This window comes from Sturnira hondurensis, unplaced genomic scaffold, assembly GCF_014824575.4.
Source record: "Sturnira hondurensis isolate 20B ecotype Veracruz unplaced genomic scaffold, ASM1482457v3 Scaffold0013378, whole genome shotgun sequence".
Taxonomy (NCBI): domain Eukaryota; kingdom Metazoa; phylum Chordata; class Mammalia; order Chiroptera; family Phyllostomidae; genus Sturnira; species Sturnira hondurensis.
In genome coordinates this window covers 1,306,579-1,328,362 of record NW_028086009.1, presented here as the reverse complement: position 1 = coordinate 1,328,362, position 21,784 = coordinate 1,306,579, and the positions used below count along the sequence as shown (strand labels likewise).

The window sequence follows — 21,784 nt, the reverse complement described above, 5'->3', positions numbered from 1 at the left end:
AACATGTGTCACTTAATTCTGACCTCCCCAGTTTGGACGAAACACTTCCTATCTTATAAGTTATCCCAAGGAAATCACTGCTAATATTGCTAATATATGTATCTGGGGATTCATTTCAGCACTATTTATAAAAGAAACCTAGAAAATAACTTAATATGGTTAAGCAAGTTTTATAGGTTATCCACACAATAAATATTCAAATCAAAAGTATGTACATATATATTTGTTAAATTGGGTAAATATTAAAAAATATTAAGTGAAAAAACTCAGCTATGTAATGATATTATTCCATTTTATTTAAAAAATGGCTATTTACATATGTATATTTATACATATGTATATTATGAGGAAAGACACCTTGAATACTAAGGAATACTAAAGAATAAATATTAAAGCCCTGGCTGGTGTAGCTCAGTGGATTGAACACGGGCCTGCGAACCAGATGATTGTGGTTCGATTCCCCGTCAGGGCACATGCCTGGGTTTTGGGCCAGTTCCCAGCAGGGGAGGCAACGCACGAGAGGCAACCATACATTGATATTTCTCTCCCTCTCTCCTTTCCTTCCCCTCTAAAGATAAATGAATAAAAGCTTTTAAAAAAATAAATATTAAAAGAATACTAAAAAAATACTAAATAAGTACTAAAGAAGAAAAGTAAAGTTTTAACGGATTATCAACAGAAAATGAGACAGGGATTTTTATTTCTCTGTGTTTTAGAAACTTTCTATAATGTTCATGAATCATTACTTGCAATTATGAGAAATTCAAACATGAAAGCCTACCAAAAGCTGAATAATGAGGTAACAGGCAGGAAGTAGCCTGGGGTGAGGGTCAGTGTCCCCAAGATTTGGGCACTGTGTGGAAAGCCTTTGTTTTTACACTGAACACAGGCTGAGGGTGTTTTTACATTTTCTTAAGTTTTCACATGTAAGATGAATTGACAAGAAACATGGTCAAGAGAGAGATTTCCTGGACAAAAGCCAAAAACAACTTTTGCTGTATTTTATACTTTTTCTGCAAAACTTGAAAAGAGGAAGAACAACTCCCAGGTTGGTAGGCCTCAGGTAAGTTCACTCTGGAGCGCAGAGCTCCCAGTTCCGGTGCATCATTATGTGGGCACGTGAGCATCATGCCATAAAAGTTGTCTCTTCAATATTTTATTACAAAAATTTTTCAAACATACTGACAAGTTAGAAGGAGTGCACACCCAAATACCTTCTACTAGATTCTACAATGACACCCTGTTTCCTTTATCACATATGTATTCATCCATCCTTACAGCTTATTTTTGATGCATTTCAAAGTACACTGGATCATAAGTATACTTCTCCTTTAAACACTTCAGCATGCATAGCAGTAACTAGAATTCAATATCTGGTTCATGTATTTTTGTGACAAAATTTACACACAGTAAAATGCACAAATCTTAAATGTACAATCAATGAGTTTTGACAAATGCATAAAACTTTAACCTTAACCAAAATAGGATTTGACTTTTTTAAAAACAAAATTTAGTATCATGAAGTCTGACCTCAATTCCACGTGAGCAAATTCAGCCCAGCATACCCTGCTGTAGTGGTTTCCACTTGTGGACCCATCTGAGTTGTCTTGGAAACACAAATTCCTGGATCTTGACCCTGATTCAGGCAGTCCAAGGTGGGGCTCAGAAATCTGAGTTTAAAAACTCTCCAGGTAGCATTGGCTAGTGTGGCTCAGTAAATGGAGTGCCAGACTGTAAACCGAAAGGTTGCCAGTTCAATTCCCAGTGAGGGCACATGCCTGAGTTGCAGGCCAGGTCCCCATTTGGGGGTGTGCAAGAGGCAACTGATTGATTGATATCTCTCTTGCACATGGATGTTTCTCTCTTTCTCCCGCCCTCCCCTCCTCTTTAAATAAATAATTTTTTAAAAAACCTCTTGAGCCCTGGCTGGTATAGCGCAGTGGATGGAGCGCGGGCCTGCAAACCACATGATCGCGGTTCGATTCCCAGTCAGGGCACATGCCTGGGTTGCAGGCCAGTTCCCAGCAGGGGACTCATGAGAAGCAACCATACATTGATTATTTCTCTCCTCTCCTTCCTTTCCCTTCTAAAGATAAATAAATAAAATCTTAAAAAAACTTCTCGAGGTGATTCTAATCATTAGTTATGTTTGAAAACCTCTGCCTTAAGGCAATGAGCCCCCCACTTGCCCATTAAGACTCATCCATGGGGTGCTTGTTAAATATACAGATTACTAGGTCTTTCCCCTGGAAATTCCTTTATTGACTCTTTTTTTTAGAGAAAGGAAAGGAGAGAGAGAAAGAAACATCAATTTTTTGTGCCACTTATTTATGCATTCATTGGTTAGTCTTCTATGTGCCCTGACCAGGTATCAAACCAGCCACCCTGGCACATTAGGATGATACTTCAACCGAGCTACCCACCAGAGCACCACTGGAAACTCTGAGTCAGCAGGCAGGACTAGGATCCAGAATCTGCGTTGTTGTTTTTACTGGTGTTTTGTTACTTAGTCATTCACTCGTTCTTTCATTCTCTCACTCATTAGACACATATATTCTGAGTGCCTACTATGTGCCAGGCTCCTGGACGATTCTGGGCTTCGGGCAAGTGTGCCAATCACTCCACCAAACATCCAAATAACATCAAGCTTGAGGAGAAAAGAACATGGAAGTACTGGGTGGGAACTTCGATTACCAGCTCCCTCCTGGCCCCTTCTCTCTCTCCCTCCACATGCTGCTGCAGCCAGGAGTGACATCAGGGGCCTGGGGCAGGTCACAGGAACAGCCAAGGGGAGACTTTGATGGGGTAACTGCTAACTTCATTAATGAAACCATTCTCTAGCTTCCCATTTATTAGCAATGTAACTTTGCACAGTAAGATCATTCATTCAAGAGAGAATGAGTCACATACATGGAATTCCCATTACAATGGGTCTGTAAACCTACTAAATTATTAATGTTTTCACTTTCTTTATTAAAAGAACTCGCTCAAATCATTAAAATTCAGATAGGACTCCACATCCATTGAAAAGCAAGGTTCTCTACAACTTAACCTTTCTGAGAACCGAATGGTCTTTGATATTATTGATAATGTCACTGAGAAAGTATATTTTAAAAAGGCTGTGCTAAATGAATATCCACTAATATACAAAGAGCCTATGTCTCTTATAATCCTTCAAAGAAAATTGCATCACCTCTGAGAAAACATGTGCCCATTCCTTCATCTCGAGAGGCAGCTGAAACAGCTGTATCCTGACTGAAATGGTTATAACTATGAATCTAGCCCTGGCTGCATGGCTCAGCTGGTTGGAGTGTTGTCCCCACACAGCAAAAAGGGTGTGGGCTCCAATCAATGGTCAGGGCATGTACAGGAGCAACCAGTTGCTGTTTCTCACAATGATGTCTCTCTCTCTCCCTCTTTCTCTCTCTCTCCCCCTTCTGTCTCTCTCTCTCTCTAACCTCTCTCTCTCTCCCTTCTCTCTCTAAAATCAATAAACACACCCTGGTTGGTGTAGCTCAGTGGATTGAGCGTGGGCCTGTGAACCAAAGGGTTGCTGGTTAGATTCCCAGTCAGGGCACATGCCTGGGTTGCAGGCCAGGTCCCCAGTAGGGGACACATAAGAGGTAACCACACACTGATGTTTCTCTCCGTCTCTTTCTCCTTCCCTCCCCTTTTAAGTCTTTTAAAAAATAAAATCAAATCAATGAACATATCTTCAGTAAGGATTTAAATATGTGAATAGGAATACACAATGCCATTCATCTCTACCACTTACACAGGTTACTTGCACCATCTTTTTCTCATCACACAACTTCACTCCTCATGGGCCTCTCTGTTTACCAGATGGAAAGCAACAATCATTCTCTTTGGGATTTTTAATTTTGTTAACTATACAGACTTCTTTCCTTGGCTGCATGAGGTCAAGATGCATGATATTTCAAAGGTCAGTACAAATGCAGTCATAAGAGAGTTTTTTCTCTATCACTCTGAAAGTTGCCTGGAACCCTGGCCTCCCCAATTTAGCCTGTGGATCAGTTTCCTGTGGTGACTGCACATTCGGTTTGTGCCCTTGGAGGTGGTCCATGGCCAGCACAGGCAGCTGCTTATAGGTCACAGCCCAAGTTCCTCTCCCTACAGGGGTCACTCTCATGAGACCACTCACCATAATCCTGAAGCCTCTTGGCCACATCCACAGCCTCAATATTTGCAGACTTTTTGAAGGGTCTTAGATCCAAAATAAATTCATGAGCCACATAACCTGTTTGGGAAAATTGTTTCAACTCAAGATTAGCATCAGCTTGTTGTTTTACCCAAACAAATGAGCAAATAAATCAGCTTTTTAATGCATATTAAAATGCATTGTAAGTTTATAGTTGAAAACAAGGACTTCTTATGCTCTTATTACAAATAAGAATTTTTAACAGGTCAGGCCAGTGTATCCAACCCCCAGTGAAGAACACACCCATGAGCCAAGAAGCTAACAGGAGGTGTGACTTTGGGGCCAAGGTACTGCTAGAACACTCAACAGAGATTTCTTTTTTTTTTTAAATATTTTTTCAAATTTAATTATTTTTCAAGTACAGTTTTCAACAGAGATTTCTGTGGATGAGATTATTTCTAACTCTGAGGCCCTAAAATCTACTTGCAATAGTCATCACAGGCCTGATCCTCCTATACAAAATAGTTCTAAAACTAAAGATCCATTGACACCCTGATCAGCAACTTTGCCTTTAACATCACAAAACTGTGTCTTCTGGGTATATGTAAATATACTAAACATATTTCCATAAGATACAGAATTTTATATGATTCTTCAAAGGGGCTTTTGAAGTTTTGGGTTCAGATTGAGTATTAGAAATAGGGGCTGTCAAAAAGCAAGCACAAGCGCAAGGAGTTGATAAGGCCAAAGTCTCTGCAAGCTGAACTCCTCTCTGTACCCAGGCTGCTGTCTCCCAGCGTGAGCTGTTGACCAGTGATCTGTTGTCCAAAATAAACCACCAAGAAAGTCAGCATTTTCATAAAAGAACAACATTTCTGGGAGCTCCCCAAATTCCATGGCCCATACAACTGATGAATTTCCTCTGAGGAAAGTATCCACCCATGAGATAATAACATATTGTTTCTTACACTGTTTTCCTGACTCTCAGCAAATAATGAATCTACTTACAGGCTCTTGGAGCAGAGGACTCCTCCAGCCTGAGAAAAACATCTCCAGTCATTAATAGTCCCTGAAGATAGTCTGTGAACTGCTCCGCTTTTTATGTAGTGAATAAACATGAAAGGGTTGGTTTTGTTTGAATATAAAAGTATGAGATCCTGAGACTTTGAATATACTGACACTGCATATTTTTAAAACATACTTTCTAACAATGATGATTAAATTTGTGAGGATCTATCACAGACGATAGATCTACTAGGGCAAGGGAAACAAAGAAAAAAATAAACGAATGGGACTACATCAAACTAAAAAGCTTCTGTACAGCTAAAGAAACCATCAACAAAATGAAAAGGGAATCCACTGTATGGGAGAACATATTCACCAAGGATACATCTGAACTTATACAACTCAACATCGGGAAGGCAAACAACCCAATTAAAAAATGGGCAAAGGCCCTGAATAGACACTTCTCCAGAGGACATACAGATGGGCAATAGACGTGAAAAAAATGCTCAGTGTCACTAATCATCAGAGAAATGCAAACTATAACCACAGTGACATACTGCCCCACACCTACCAGAATGGCTATCATTAATAAATCAGCAAACAAGTGCTGGCGAGGATATGAAGAAAAGGGAGCCCTTATGCACTGTTGGTGGGAATGCCAGTTGGTGTAGCCACTGTGGAAAACAGCATGGAGTTTCCTTAAGAAAACTAAAAATGGATCTGCTTTTTGACCCAGCGATCCCACTTCTGAGAATATATCCTGAGAACCCCAACACACCAATCAGAAAGAATATATACATCCCTATGTTCATAGCAGCATTATTTCTAATAGTCACAAACTGGAAATAGTCTCTGTCCATTCACACAGTGGTACATTTACCTTTTGAAAACAGCATGGATGGACCTGGAGACCATCATGCTAAGTGAAATAAGCCAGTCAGAAAAAGACAAATACCACGTGATCTCACTCATATGTGTCATCTAATGAACAAAATAAACTGAGGAACAAAATAAAACCAGAGGCATAGACACTGGGAACAGACTGACAGATCTCAGAGGGGAGGGGGTACTAGGGGAGGACAGGAAGAAATCAGCTCACGGCACAGACAGCCATGTGGTGAAGGCCAAGCGGAGGGCAAGGGCTGAGGGGAGGGGAGCAGAGAGAAGGAAACAGGACATTTGTAATAGTGTACAACAATAAAAAATTTATGAGGAGTGTGATTCAAAAGTAGAAAGCTGTCTTTGGCCTTGGCTGGTGTGGTTCAGTGGACTGAGTGCCTGCCTATGACCCAAGGGGTCACTGGTTCAATTCCCAACTGGGACACATTCAAGGGTTGTAGGCCAGGTCCCCAGTGGGGGGCGTGCAAAAGGCAACCATAGGTTGATGTTCCTCTCCCTCTTCCTCTCCCTCCCTTCCCTTCTTTCTAAAAAAAGAGAAAGAAAATCTTAAAAAAAAAAAAGAAAGAAAGAAAGTTGTCTTCATTGGTAGGTAAACTCAGGGAAAAAAGTGTCAGTTGGAATGTTCTGGGGAAAAATCAGGAGATAACAGTCCTCATTGACTGTTAATTCCAAGGTTCCTAAATGCGCTACTATGCTACACCATTTTGGGAGCCCAACTTTGATCCTTCTTCTCTGGGCCTCTGGCAGCCAAACCAGCCAATGACTTAAGGAAGAAGGGTAGTGAAGCTCATTGCTCTGAAGGACACTCAGTGGCAGGAGGGGAGGAGGGGAGGGACACATAACAGCAGAGAGGACTTGCTCTTGCTGGTGGGAGAGAGCAGAATCTTCCAGAGGTTTAGTAATAGCTGCAAGGCCCCATCAAACCAAGCCAAGCACAGAACTGCTAAGACCAAGCCTTCGTCTGCAGAGGCCCCCACCGCAGCCAGTGGTTTGGGAAGGGCTCCACTTTGAAAATGAGGTTCAGATGTTAGTTTCTAAATCCATAGTCTAGGGCATTCAAGCAGAAACTGTAGTGGAATTTCAGCCTCTCTCCCTTTCTCTCTCTCTGTTTGAGGCCTGAAAGAGGTGAAATTTAAACTTAGTGGCTTTTGGAGGCCAGATCCCAAGATGTTCATCTTCGTTTGCAGTTTCAAGGAGAAAAGATATACAAACCGTCTATGGCATATGGTGAGTCAGGGCAATCTGAAGTAGAAATTGTATAAACTGATCAGCGCAAGTTTTCATTTTCCCTGAGTAGGTGTTTCCGCTGGGCCTAACCATGACAACAGCTGAGAGTCTGAATAGACACCAAATCAGAGGAGCAAGGAGAGGAGTGGGTGGGATGATGGAAAAGCAAAATAAAAGTGGCTTGACTCTGGGATTACGACATCTTCTCTCCCAACCCCCACTAGGGAGCTAATGATCTTTCGAAGCTACAGAACATGCTACAGAAAAAGACGACTTCTCAAGACCCTCCTTGAGAACAGGCTTATCCCTAAGCCTCAGAGTGACGGCCTAGAAATACATGGACTCACTAGCTGATTATATACCTTGGGTGGGGAATCAATGCTCAGTCAAGCTTTTCAGTTGCAATCCAGGGACCACAACTAACAGAATCAAAACTCCTGGCTGTTTTCCTGGGAATGAGGTGGGTTGGGCAGGGCTCCTCGCCTCAGGAGTCCCTTCCCAGCTAGGAATGTGAGGGTCCAGCTCCTGAGGCCCATGTCCACTCATTAAAGGTCACCGGGAAGCCTCTTCAGGGACAAGAATTTCCACGCAGAGTTCAGTTTAACCAAGGTCAAAACTAAACAGGCACTTAAAAATTTAAAACATAAATGAAACATTGGGATATGAACAAAGTTGTTTAACCCACTGACAGGAACTCAAATTAGATCAAACACTGAGCATAGCCTTTACAAGAGTAGACAGACTTCTGTGAATTTTTTTATTTTTTTAATTAATTAATTTAGAGACAGAAAGGAAAGGAGGGAGAGAGAGATACATCAATTTGTTGTTCCACTTATGGATGCAGCCATTGGTTGATTCTTGTATGTGCCCTGATGGTGATTGAACCCGCAACCTTGGCATATTGAGATGATGTTCTAAGCAACTGGGATACCCGGCCAGGGCAAAATTTTTTAAATTCATCCTTTGAAAAGGTATTTCGCATGAGGTAATTCCTTCTTTCCACAGCCTAGCAGAACAAATACTACTGCTGCTCCTCGTCCCGGTTCTTGCCTGCCACTACTTTGCTTTGGAAAGCCATAAGCCTCAACCGTTTAGCTCATATTTTTAAATCTCTCAAAAAAAAATGGTTCATAAAGCGAGGCCTGGAGTTCATTAAAATTATTGCCTCATAGTCATCAGTGACTCTGAAGTCTTATTTAGAGCTAGTAAAGAGAATTAAGATGAATAATGGTCTTCAAATATTGCCTTTAGACATTTTGGAATACAATGTGCTTCAAAACATTTCTATTGTGGGCCCTTGGGAAGTACAGTGCTAACTCCTTTCAGGGCCCTAAAACAGGAGGCCTCAAGTCGTATGAGTGTGCTTACCAGATCAACCATGAGACAATGTTTGGTTTCATGAACTTTGGGGCTGGGAAATAAAGTCTGTGATCACCAATCTTCTTATGCTTGGGATAAGAACTCGGATTCATTATTTAATTCTGGGGTAAAATGTCGAAACAAATGGAAATTTTATTTCTCTTTTTTGTTCTGCAAATCCCTTTGGATTAGGACCATCTCTGCGCAAAGCAGCCATTGCAACACTGAGCACTGGTGAGCCTGGGAGAAGCGCCAGCTCACTCTCCTCACTGCGGGGGGGCTGTCTGCCCTGCTCAGTCCAGGTCACATTCATTCTTGCTTTAAAGAGCTAAACAGTGCATCACACAGCTCTGGCTCATACCAAAAATCAATGAATTGTACATTTCACTAAGTTGATTTGTATGGTATGTGAATTCTATCTCCATGAAGTTGTCAAATATAGTTAACCATAAAGAAATTTTCAATATAAATTTAAAAATAGAGAAAAATCCATAATCTTGTTTAAATTAAAGCAAAAAGATTGCTTTTGACTCATCGACTTGGCAAAAACATTTTAGTTTTGGTTTGTGTTGTGTTTTCGCGTTCACTGGGCCCTGCTGCGATAGTTGCCCTCACCCACTAACGCTGCAAAACAAACCCGCGCCAAGTCTGGGGGGATGGGGGGCAACTCGGCCACATGAATCAAGGGCTTAAGTGAATTCACAGAACTCACTTCCTCTGACACAAAACTTCTCCTCTGTAACTGTAACCTAAGGAAATAATCCGAGTTTTTTTAAATCTAAGTGAAGGATATTCATTGCAGCATTGTTAGAAATGCAAACTCTGGCAGGAAAGCCTACAGAATGGCTTAAATCATGGCGCACTCACACAATAGAACTGATAGAGCCACTTTCAAAAAGCATTTCATGGCATGAGGAAATGGTCTCAGTATAAGATAAAGTTTAAAAAAACAGTATAAACTGTGTTTATAATATGATCTCAAGAGTCTAAAACTAAAATGACAAGGAACACGGCAACATATTACTAGTAGTTACATCTGCTGGAGAGAACTATGGATCATTTACATTTTCTTCCCCGTACGTTTTTATTTGCCAACTTTTCCCTGTTGAGTGTGTATATATTATTATATAACCAAGCAAAACAAACACTGAAGCGATCCCCAAAAGTCAATACATAAGCAAGATGCATTTCTCAGTGTAAGAGATGTATTTGAATTAATTAGTAGCCCTAGTGGCTTCTTTAATATCCACTTCAGAAGCATTTCATTGCACTGCTTAGAGACAGACTGCCCACAACTTTCTTGTCTACTCTCTGGGGAGCTTTTCAGAGCTCTCGTTATTTAGTTCTTTTCTATTTTCAAGCGCTAGAACAATCCCTTTGGGTACATATTTATAAGGTAAGACCAGCCTTTAAATGAAAAATCACAGAGGTAAATGTACGTTCCTCCTGGGCCAGAGAAACCCAAAGCCAAAGAGGGGCCTCACTCCTGTGGCCGATGTCTGGGCACACTGCTACCGACCACTGTCTCTCTGCACCAAGTCCCCTCTGTTTCTGCCCTTGGATTCTGAGCCCACAGCCAATGTGCTGTGTCTACCTGGCACCACCCTTCCTGTGACCTCCAGGGTAACTTTGTTCCTCCATCTATTATTCCCTCTATTACAAGCCTAAGAGCTTAAAGGTTTACCTAAAATTTTCTTTACATTCAATTCATCAGTAACTTTCAATGATTCTTCTTCTTTTTTTTTAATCCTTACCAGAGGACATTTTCATTTGCTTTTTTAGATGGAGCGAGGGGAAGGGAGAGAGAGAAACATCAGTACGAGAGAAGCATTTGCCGGTTGCCTTCCTACACAACCAGACTAGAGATCCGCCCCAGGACGGAGGGTCCTACCCACTCGTGCCTGGACCAGGGACGAACCCACAACCTAGGTATGTGCCCTGACTGGGAATCGAACCCACAACCTTTCAGTTACAGGATGATTCTCCAACCTCCTACTTCACTGGCCAGGGCTGATTCTACTTCTAATAGCATGTTCATCCCACACCACTGCCTTAAAATTTCAACATTCTCTTAATCCTCTCATTTCTTTCCTCGAAAACCTTTCTGGCTCCAAAGTAAAGTCCAGAGCCTTTCAAGACCTCCAAGGCCCCATGACACCTCTCCAACCTCATCCTCATCCGCTCCCTCCCCTCCTATCCCACCCTTCAACCCATTCAATACTCCCACCACCCAGGCCACTCCCGCGTCCCTGGCTGCCTCTTGGATCTCTGTTTGCTTGGACTCTACCACACCTCCTTCCAGATTCATCTCAAATGGCTCCTCCCAGAAGGCTCTCCCTGCTATTCCATCCAGCCTCTGCCTGATCTGAATTTCTCTACTCTGTGGGGGCATTCCCATATCACTCTGTGAGGTAAGGAGCCTGTGACATTTGTGTGTCTATCTCTCAGTGCTGTTGGCCTGGGCCATGTGGACTAACCTCGTCACAGAGCCTTGCAAATGCTGATGTTCCTGAACTGTTCACTAAATTGAAGTTATTTCTAACAACTCTATACGTTTCTATGGTATACCCTAAGAAACACAGGCTTTCCACCCACTTCCGAAAACCACATCTACTCAGTCAAACTTGGTCTGACCAAGGGAAAAACAAAGTGATGACAGACTAAAGTTAATACTTGCCTCTTGCACCCCGGAAAAGAACTCTGTAGTGTTTTTCTAATCGCTTGGCCATGTAGTTGGCATTTAAAATAGCAATTTCCGTAGCTTGTTTAAGGCCTTTGCTTCCCATCATCTGCAAGAGAGGGAAAAAGAGCTATTAACCATGGAACAGGTAAACCCAGTGGGCACTAAACAAACACACCCTGGAGAAATCCCCCCAAAAGGATGTCAGCCCACCATCAACCTGTAAATTAGAGATGAGTGGGAAACACTAACAAAAACATTTGTCAGTCCACTCTAAGCCTGCAATAATTTTTAGTTTTCTTCTTTGAACAGTAATCTTAACACTTCTTATTATAACAACAAAGCCTAGAGCAGGGCAAAATTCACTGCTGACTATTGTGTTCATCTGAAAAGGAAAATGAATTCACTTTAGGTTAAAATCTTTTAGGGGAGTTTTTGTTTGTTTACTGTGAATTTGAGATGTCTTGATAACTGCCAAGAATCCCATGGGATCTTGGCCAAAATCCCCACTGAATCAATTTTATATGGTTTGTCTTCCAACTGTCCACAGTCAAGGCCATTGAACAACTGCCGGGTTCAATCATATCCTTTTCTGCTGGGTCAGAAGTCTCTGTGATTATATGGGGTGAACATCATCACCAGCAAAAAGTTTGAAGTCAAGACTACACGATTTTTACTGCCACTTTCTCCCCAGAATACATCATGTACAATGTTTGATATGCATTAAATACAAAACTAATGTAAAGCACATGAGAAAGCATCAGAAAAAAATAACAGGAGCACTGAAGTCCAAAGTAAGGAGAGGACACATTTTGCCAGGCTGATAAAAGAGAGGTTCCTAGAATAAGAGTTAGAACTTGAATGGAAACTTAAAAATGGGTAGAATTGGGATAGATGAGAAAGAGGAAGTCACTCCAGGTGAGAACAGCAAAATCCAGGGGGTAGAAGGGAAGGCCAGGGCTGCAGTCTGGGAGTTACTGTAGAGCCTGGTGAGTTGTGACGACCTCTCGCAAGCCTCCGACCTTTGCTAGGGAGGACTTGGACTTGGTCCAGACAGCCACTGGCTCTCGAATTGTGCATCAGCATTACAGAGCAACCTGCTGACCCTAGCCCTGCCCCATGTATGCCAAATTTGATTCCCTCTGGAACCTAGGCATGTGAATTTGGGGAGAATCCCCTAAGGATTCTACTAGACTAGTGAGACCCAGTGGTGATTGCAAAGGGAAGCAAGGGGTGAGCTTCAGTCCTGAGGGGGTTAGCAGTCCTGTAGGGAGTGTCCAAGATGGACTGAAGCAGGGAGAGAACAGGTAGTTCTCCTGGTGATAAGTAACAACAGCCTGGAACAAAGAAAGGGCCCAAAGCCAAACCAGTATCTTAAATGCTATTTTATTCACAATACTTCACTTTTAAACTGAGGCTCTGTCTAGTGTTCCTAGCTTCTGGCCAAATCAGCCTGGGGCATTTATTTTCTGTATGTGGGAAATCACTTCCAACCCAAAGAGGTTCATAACAAATCGCCCAGGTGTATAGGACCTTGAGACCAAAAGGGAGCTGGGAATTAGATTCTGTTTGCCAAGAAGCAGGCCTTTCCTATGACTGTTTTGGCTGTTACTATTTGTAAAACAACTCAAGGATCATTTTAAAAAGTAGGATTTAGTCTCTGAGGTACAGAATTGTTGTTCCAGCTTCCCGGAAAGTTTTCCCTAAGTATCATAAATGCCACACTGTTCAAGAATAACAGGCAGCCCCAGAGAGTCATCGGGCATGATTTGCATAGCTGAGTTGGGGGTTTTGTTTCCGCAGAAGCCACCCCTCCTCTGAGGAGGGGAGCCAGTCTGGGAAGGCTGCTCTGATGAGTGGCCGAACAAGTGTTTCTGTCAAACGCAGCACTGTCTCGTCGGCCCAGGAGGCGAGTGGGCCCATTTGAACAAGAGCTGTATAAACTCTGGCCCTCGTGTTTTGTAGAGAAACACATAGGAAGGGAGCCTGTCCCCTAACAAAGTCTAGTTACCCCTGAGAGTACAGTTCCACAGACTGTAAAGGGCAAAGAGCTTTGGGAAACCAGCGTACAAATTTCTGCTCCTTCTCCTCTTATCCTCCCGGTTTCCAAGGAATATAAAGCTGGAGGAGACGGATTTCTAAAACTTATCTCAGGATCTCAACCAAGTGTAATAATTAGTATGCACACTGTTTTTTTTACTTGCATGAGGAGGTATAAATCCTACAGGAAACCAAATGACGTGGCCAGAACATCCACATGACTCATAGAACTTAACTCTGTCTGGAAAAATATGTCTGGTGTGTTCACTTCTCTGATGTTAAACCCACTGTGAGAACCCAAAGGAAACAGCATAATGAGGATGAGATAAAATGAATTTCAGCTGACCTCTGTAGGAAGGTTTCTTCCATCCGAAGTCATCAGCAATCTTCACTGACCACAGCGCAGATCAAGGACTTTTTACATTTTTAAGTTAATAAGGAAGCCTGTGACCTCGGCTCCCCACCAACACATTCATGCCCACAGGTCTCACCTTAATATAAGCCCACGAGACGGGCAAGATGGAGCTGGAGCCCCACGGGGCTGCACTGACGGCACCCACAGGCCGGGCATCCTCCTCTGGCTTTACCAAAACGATGGGATGATTGGGCAGAAAAGGGGCAAGATGCTTTTTCCTGTAGTTTGTAAATACAAATTCAGAAGATGTAAAAAGATCCAGCCCAGCTGAACAGGTAGGTGTTGGGCCCTCTCAGGAAGCTCTGTTCCTGAGAGAGGAACTCTGTCAATGGAAGAGACCTGACATCAGCGCAGAGGCAGCCGTTCAGGAAGCTGTTCCTTCCTTCCTCCTTCACTGGAAGCATGGCCCACCAGCCAAGCACTGTGGCGGAGGATTTGACAGAGGCAGGCAGCCACGGGGCAGCCTGCAGAGCCATGTGCTCCCCAGGATGGGGGGGCTTCTCGCTCCCTCCCAGGCCCACAGCCCACACTCTTTCCAGAGGCACTGAAGGATACAGAAGGGTGCTGCTGAGAAGAAGCTACACACCAAAGGTTGCATGTGAACATCATTCACCCCACCTTCCCCAGAACTGAGGCACTGGGCCTCCTCCATTCATAATAAATAAAAATCATCGAAAAGGAAAGCAGAAAAAAGGGGGTCAGGACCCCAGCAACGCTGAAGACTGGCCCCTTTGGCACATTTTTGGAAGACTGAAGTTCAGGATATGGCTACTCAGCTTCATTTTCATGATTTCACCTCACAGTGTAAAATGAAATAACAACCACAGTATATTCCTTTGGTCTTATTTTGACTTGATCCAGTAATTTCTAGTAATAAGTTTTGTTTCCTTCTTACTCATATCAGATCTAATAAGAATTCAAGCTGCAAAGTGCTTAACTCTTCACATACAATTCATTTGGGGGGAGTGGGGATAAGAACATTTAAGTTTTACTCTCTTAGCAAATTTTGACTGTAGATATAGAGTTAGTTAAAAAGTTCATTCAGTTTTTTCTCTATGATGGCTCTAGTAGTGCTTAGTTGTATTTTAACTTCATTTGGAACAATTTTGTTAGACTGTGTTGTGACAGCTGTCATATCAGCATGCATTTCAAAAAGAACTTATCAGGCAACTCTGGCCAAGATGGAGGCACACTTTGCCTCCTCACACAACCAAAAGAAAGACAACAACAAATTTAAAAACAAAAAATAACCAGAACTGCCAGAAAATCGAACTGTACAGAAGTCTGACAACCCAGGAGCTAAAGAAGAAACATTTATTTAGACTGGTAGGAGAGGCAGAGAAGATTCACGCAAGGCAGCGGCTAGAAGACCGGTCAGTCCCACATTCACAAGCAGATAAACCAGGAGGAACAAGTGGGGAATGAGACAGACCACACAACCCAGGGTTCCAACATGGGGAAATAAAGCCTCAACAACCTCTGCCTATAAAAAATCTCTGGGGGTTGCGGAGGCAGAATAAACTCCCAGCCTCATAGGAGACTTTTTGGAGAGACCCACAGGGTCCTAGGAACAAATTCACAGAAATGGACATCACACGAGGGTTATCAGTGGGGAGGAGAAAGGGGGAGAATGGAGGGAAAGGTACAGGGAATAAGAAGCATAAATGGTAGGTACAAACTAGACAGGGGGAGGTTAAGAATAGTATAGGAAGTGGAGAAGCCAAAGAAGTTATATGTACAACCCATGGACATGAACTGGGGGAAATGCTAGTGGGAGGGGGTTGGAGAGGAGGGCAGAGGAGAATAAAGGGGAGGAAAAAATGGGACAACTATAACACCATAATCAATAAAATATATATATATTTAAAAATTAGGACAATAAAAATATATCAAAAAAATTTTAAAGTAAAAAAGAACTTATTAAAAGTGGTGAAATTTTGTATAGTCATTTTAATATTAAAGCTGAAAGAAGATATGCAACAATCTTGGCATATTATGCTGTATTATTTCAAGAAAGGTAAAAACGCAACTGAAACAAAAAAAAAGATTCATGCAGCATGTAGAGAAGGTGCTGTGACTGACCAAACGTGTCATAAGTGGTTTGCGGAGTTTCTTGGTACTACTGACATTCTGGCCAAACGATTCTTTGCTGTGGGGCTGTCTTATGCATTGTAAGACGTTTAGCAGTGCCCCTGGCCTCTACCCACTAGAAGCCAATAGCAGGAGATAGCTGACATATTCAAAATATCCAAATCAATAAAGTTATTAGCGAACATGAAAAATGTTTTTTACTTGATAGAAAAACATGAACCAAACTTTCTGGCCAACCCGATACAGTGCTATCAAACTGCAGTCACCATGTTACATGTTGGGTCCTCAGACCTTATTCCTCTCAGAGCTGAAAATTCGTACCTTCCCACCAACCTCTCTCAACTCCCCACTGCACCCTGCCCCACAGCTCCTGGGACCCACTTTTTTACTATGAGTTCTTTTATTGTTGATGGTAGATAATTCATTTTCAATGTAACCATCAGCTGATTTTAAAGAGAAAGAAAGAAAAAAAAAAGGTACTTGAAAGCCTAGGTCTGAAAAGCACTTCCAGGCACTAATATGCCAGTTCTGATCTATAACACTCCAGTAGAGCTTCATTACCCTGTCTGTGCATGAAATGGGAGCTTACTGCAGTTAATACAATTTCATTATGGTCCTCTTTGGACTATACGGTCCTAAAAGTGTCCCTTTCACCACTCCTCCCCCAGCCCTATAGTCACACCGCTTAGGAAGGTGACCTCAACACTTGAAGACCCCACTGGGACTGATAGCGAGTTTGGGCCATTCTCTCATTCTTTCTCCAAAGCCATGCTGAAACCAGACGCCCAGAACTCACACTCCGATGGGCCCCATGCCAGGGCCGCCACCTCCGTGGGGAATGCAGAAGGTCTTGTGAAGATTTAGGTGTGAGACATCAGACCCAAAGTCTCCAGGACGGCAGATTCCCACCTACCACAAAGGGAAAGAGCCAAAAGCAAAAGTCAAGAACTTGAAAGGGTGCTGTGGAGAGGCAGCCACACTGTTCGCTGCACCCCTCCCCCAGCGGAAAGGCAGGCAGAGCTGTTCCAAGAGGCATCCTCATACTGGCTGGGTTCTGCAGGCAAAGCCCAGCATTCCATAGGCAGCATGGCTTGTGGTTTCTGTGGAAACAGCAGCTGACCATTTAACCTAATTTAGATTCTAAAATACAGATTTGAATATATAGTCAATTCCTAATTACCCACCCCAAGACCGAGGAAAGAAAGTGCCCCAGTACAAGAAAGGAGAGTACTGAAGGAGGCAAATTTCCCCCCACCGGCAGTTCTACTCCCCTCTGCAGGACTGGCTTCGGGCACCCTGATGGAAGGGCCTTGAAGAGTTTCCCAAGAGGATGCTGAGCCCGGAGAGAGGAAGGGAGGCTGTCAGTTTTCCTGAGACCATCCTGATGCCAACAACATTCAACAAACATTTCAGCCACTTTGGCATTAGGGCTGATCTTGAACATGGCCAAAGATAAAGAATGCATTTATGTTATTGGAGCAATAAACAATTCCTGGCCTACACTTACACAGGGAATTGGACAGAAGGGGGGGAAAAAGGCAGAAAGAGTCTGAAATAGTAAGGGAAGCAAAAAATGAAAAATAAATTAAGAGTCTGAAAGAGATAACGACACTCCTCTGCTCTAATGGCTCCCTATAGCATTTCCTCAGAGACACACATTACACAGACCGCACCCCTCCCTGCTCTCCCAGCAGTCAGACTCTGCCCCTCAGGTCAGGACTATTCAGCTGATGAAGCTGAAGCCAGGTTAATGGCAGATCAACATTCACCTATGGCCAGAACTTGGGTCTGAATTCCCTCAGGAAGGCAGCCAGGTGAACTTCTTGCCAGCAGCACCTCCAGAGAAGAGCTATAAGGGCATTCAGTTCTTTCCCTGTTCCCTTTCAACCACTTTGCCTCCTCCCCAACATTCCCCACCACCTCATCTAGGATCTATAAGCCCAGTGAAATTGGGGTACTTTGTTTGAAATTGGCAATAAAGTCAGCCTCAATTCTGAATTCAGTGTCATTCTTTAAGGCAACTGTCAAGAAGTGAGAGAAAAGAGCTGTGGCTGGCGTGGCTCAGTGGATTGAGGGCCAGCCTGCAAACTAAAGAGTTGCCGGTTCAATTCCCAGTCAGGACACAGGTGAGAGGTTACCACACTTTGATGTTTCCCTCTCTTTCTCCCTCCTTTCCCCTCTCTCTAAAAGTAAAGTAAAATCTCTAAAAAGGAAAAAAAAGAAGTTTTTTCACATAACAGTTTTCTCAGAGAGCCCATCACACATTGCCCACCTGAGCATTCATATTTGCTCCGTCTAGGTAGACCTGGCCCCCATGCTGGTGAATCAGGTCACACACGTCGCTGATGTTCTCTTCAAACACCCCGTTGGTGGATGGGTACGTGATCATGATTGCAGCCAGGTGCTCCTTGTGTTTATCCACCTGTGGGGAAGGAAAGGGCACAAGGACACCAAGGAGGAGACCTTTCTTTCTAGATCAAACCCTTGCTTTTTATTTTAAAGGATGAAGAAAGATGAAGTCTTGATCTTTTCACTTCCGAAATTATCTCAAAGTATGACAGCAATAAAAGATCCGTAGCCATTACTCCCTTCCTTCGTCACTCCAAGGAAATAACAAGGCCTCTCCAGGTTAGATCTCCATGGTCAAGACCAAAATGACTGTTTGGGTGTTTTAGATATTTTGGGCTCAACTCCCCAAAGTGGTTTTCCTTTCAGTCATCTCGGTCGGTATTTCAGACCTTTTTGATTCCAGACATGTCTATTCTCACAGTTAATCTCTCCCTACTTATGTTTCCATATCCACACTTACTCCCTTTCCCTCCCAGCCTGTTGGAATTAGATTTCCAACAAGGAGTGTTCCTGCTCTGATAAATATATAAATATTTCCCTCGTTTCTCCTTTTGAGAGAAGGCAAGCATATCTAAAAGGCAAGCATATAAAAAGTTTGTTTTTCTGGCCAGCAAGTCAGAGAAGATTTGTGTAAAAAATTTTAAAAGAATGTTTAAGGTCACAGCCTACATTGGAGAGACTTTATGATTACAACTACAGGCCCAGAATATTTGTCGGTAAAAACTTTGTGGCATGATGGAAGAGGGGAGATGGATGAGAGATGAGCAGTGTTGTGTATTTTCAGCTTCCCTTTGAAATCAGTTACTTGAAGTTCCCAGACTCCATGCCTAATAACCCTGACAAAAATCACATTGCTATTCAACTGATTTCCTTCTCTCTTCAGATGCAGCCTCCAGTCCACCAGTGGAAAGCAGATACGGTTGCTAGGCAACCTCTTCCTGGAGGTTGGGAGGTTGGGGGTGGGGGTTGGTGTTTCAGGAAGGAGGGTGGAATGCCTCCGGAAATTCATGGCTTGGATGGCCACAGACATTTGCAAAATCTACACTTAGGTTTTATTTCCCAACACAAAGACAGAAAAACTGTGACCGCCAGTCTGATTATTAATGGAGGAAGGAGGAGTAGGTTGGGCAGGAGTAGGTAGGTCCTGCAAGGAATACCCTCACTACCACCATGAATAATTCATTCAGTTTCTTACACATGCATAAATTAGAGGATGGAATTTCAATTTAAAGGACCCTCTCCCTGTGGGTGAAGGAAGCAGTAAAGTAGTCTATGGTCAGCTTTCTTCTGGACCAAATAATGACTGTTGCTTTTTATTGTTCTTATAGAAACAGGTTTTCTGATTTTATGTCATTTTCCCCAGATCCATTCAGAGGAGGAACTGCAGTTTTTTAATTATAATGCAACAGAAGATAATATTGATATAAACCATCCAGTCCCTGATCCCCACCACCTCTTCCCAACCCAGACCTCTCCCATCTGTTGAACGGAAGATGGGTAGGTACCATGGCCTTAAGGTGAGCCGTGTCAATATTCCCGTATTTATCCACCTCCACAGGCTGGATCTTCATGCCTGCCATGTAGGCACTTGCAGGATTGGTCCCATGAGCTGATTTTGGAATGAGGCAAACCTTAGGAATAGAATAAAGGAAGGAGAAAAAACAATCACCAGGCTATTCATAATGATGGAAAAGTCCTACAACATGCTGGGAGCACAAACTAAAGAGACGCCACATCCTTTATTTAAACTGACCACCAGCGCCTTGAAATCTGCTGCAGCGTCATTGTTACTGTAGTGCAAAACAATGTCCATAAGAGGAGTTTCCATTTGGATCCCCAAATAATGTGCCCTAAGTACTCTCCTCTCTTATCACAGCACACCAAAATAGATCGGGGTTTATTCTAACCTTGCCTCCGTTACAATGTGCAGAAACCATCTTACAACAACAAAAGATTGGGAGTCCAGCTCTAGGACTCAAACGTGCACATCACAGCATCGGTGCTCTGCTTGGCTCTGCTGGGAACAGGGAGACATGAGAATGGAAGCAGAAAGCCAAGGTCTCCCAGTGTCAATGCACCAATTATGTCACCATTTATGGGCTGCTTATTCTGTGCAACGAATTGTTAGACTCCATGAGAATCATCAACTAAGCGTAAAATCTAGTCCACTCGTGCCCTATGCTCTCACGACTTGCTCACTGACAGTGCTGCCAGACGTAGAAATCGATGTCTAAAGCCCACAGGTGCTGGAGGAACTTGAAATGAGGGAAAGGGGGGGTCACTTCAAATTGAAAAGATCAAGAAAAAGTGTCTCAAGAGTTACAGCTTAAAGATATATCAAATTCTTATGGAAAGGGGGTGGGGAGCAGCAATGTTAGAATTCCCATGTTTAAATCATTTTCATTTACCCCCCCCCCCCAATCACAAACACAGGTGAAAACTCGTGCTCTGGTAGATCCGCCGATGCCCCACTACAGGAAAACGCATCAGGGACTTTTTCTAAAAGAGAACAACAACAAAAAAAGCAACAAGCACCCTAAAAAACAATCCTCCTCTTTTGTTTTGTTTTCTTTTATCCTAGCAACAGTATTGCAACCTCTTGAAAAGAAATGCATGCACATTGTAAAATGGGCTTACAAAAGGAAAACTTAGTTTACAGCTGTTCCTGAAACACAGCGAAGTCGTCCACTAAGTAAAAATACATGTGTACAAAAAAGGAACTGTAACCAGGGGCACACGTGAAATTACTTTGTCACTCTCCTGCTGACAGAAAGTTTGTGCCTCTTTTAAATTGGTTTCATGCTGGTTATGCTGTGTTGTCTTCAAATCCTTTTCCTTGTTCAAATGCCTCCCATTTGTATTAAATTCTCTTTAATTTCTCAGGCCCAAAGCTAGAGTCACTTCTTTCTCACAAGGTATTTTTATTCTACCAAAGGATCTGTGGATGAAAGGACCCCTAGGGACCGGACATTTATCAAGGCGAGTGTTAAAAATGAATATAAAATATTTGCTAAATGCCTCAGTTACGAATTCATATGAGGGAAGTTCTGCTGAAATAAAAACATTCCAGCTAAAAATGTCAACCATCCCGTGGTGCACTGAATAATGGGCCTCTGAAGATGTCCACACCCTAACCCCCAGAATCCACGAATGTTACCTCGTATGGCAAAAGGGACTTTGCTGGTGTGATTGAGTTAGGGGTCTTGAGAGGAGAGATTAGGGATCTTAAAATGGGATCTTGAAATCTGGATTGTAGGTTTGGCTCCACGTGTATTCACTAGTGTTCTCATCAGAAGGAGGCAGGAGAGACAGGACCATGAAGGAAGTAGGAGATGTGACGCCTGAACAGAGGTTGGGGTGGTGGCAGGACGGGGCCCAGGAGGGCAAGGCCTCCAAAGACTGGGAAGGCAAGGCAGAGAAACAGGTTCTCTGCTGGATCCTTTAGAGGAACCAGCAACAACAATGCCTCAGCTTTAGCAAGTGAAACCAATTTCAGACCCTGGTCTCCACTGACTGTAAGAAAATTAAGTCTGTATTATTNTCACTAGTGTTCTCATCA

At 42.9% G+C, this 21,784-nt stretch overlaps 1 protein-coding gene and 1 long non-coding RNA gene across 5 annotated transcripts in view; one reads left to right on the top strand and one right to left on the bottom strand.

The window, feature by feature from the left end:
* GLDC (glycine decarboxylase) overlaps positions 1 to 21,784 on the bottom strand; it is a 76,090-nt gene that overhangs the window by 3,199 nt on the left and 51,107 nt on the right. For 3 of the 4 annotated variants that reach the window (XM_037061399.1, XM_037061400.1, XM_037061398.1), the window contains exons 17-22: positions 19,731 to 19,856; positions 18,149 to 18,298; positions 16,673 to 16,785; positions 13,862 to 14,003; positions 11,328 to 11,439; positions 4,163 to 4,258 (exon numbers count right to left, since the gene is read on the bottom strand). In XM_037061399.1, the coding sequence (XP_036917294.1) occupies positions 4,163 to 4,258; positions 11,328 to 11,439; positions 13,862 to 14,003; positions 16,673 to 16,785; positions 18,149 to 18,298; positions 19,731 to 19,856 (739 nt within the window). Of the gene's footprint in view, positions 1 to 1,530; positions 1,732 to 4,162; positions 4,259 to 11,327; positions 11,440 to 13,861; positions 14,004 to 16,672; positions 16,786 to 18,148; positions 18,299 to 19,730; positions 19,857 to 21,784 lie in introns of all 4 variants that reach the window. The other variant, XR_005068700.1, reaches the window with a different exon arrangement.
* Positions 1,231 to 16,552, top strand: LOC118997644 (uncharacterized). Its single transcript, XR_005068702.1, has 3 exons — positions 1,231 to 1,242; positions 7,752 to 7,755; positions 16,471 to 16,552. It is a non-coding gene; the product is annotated as an uncharacterized LOC118997644 (long non-coding RNA).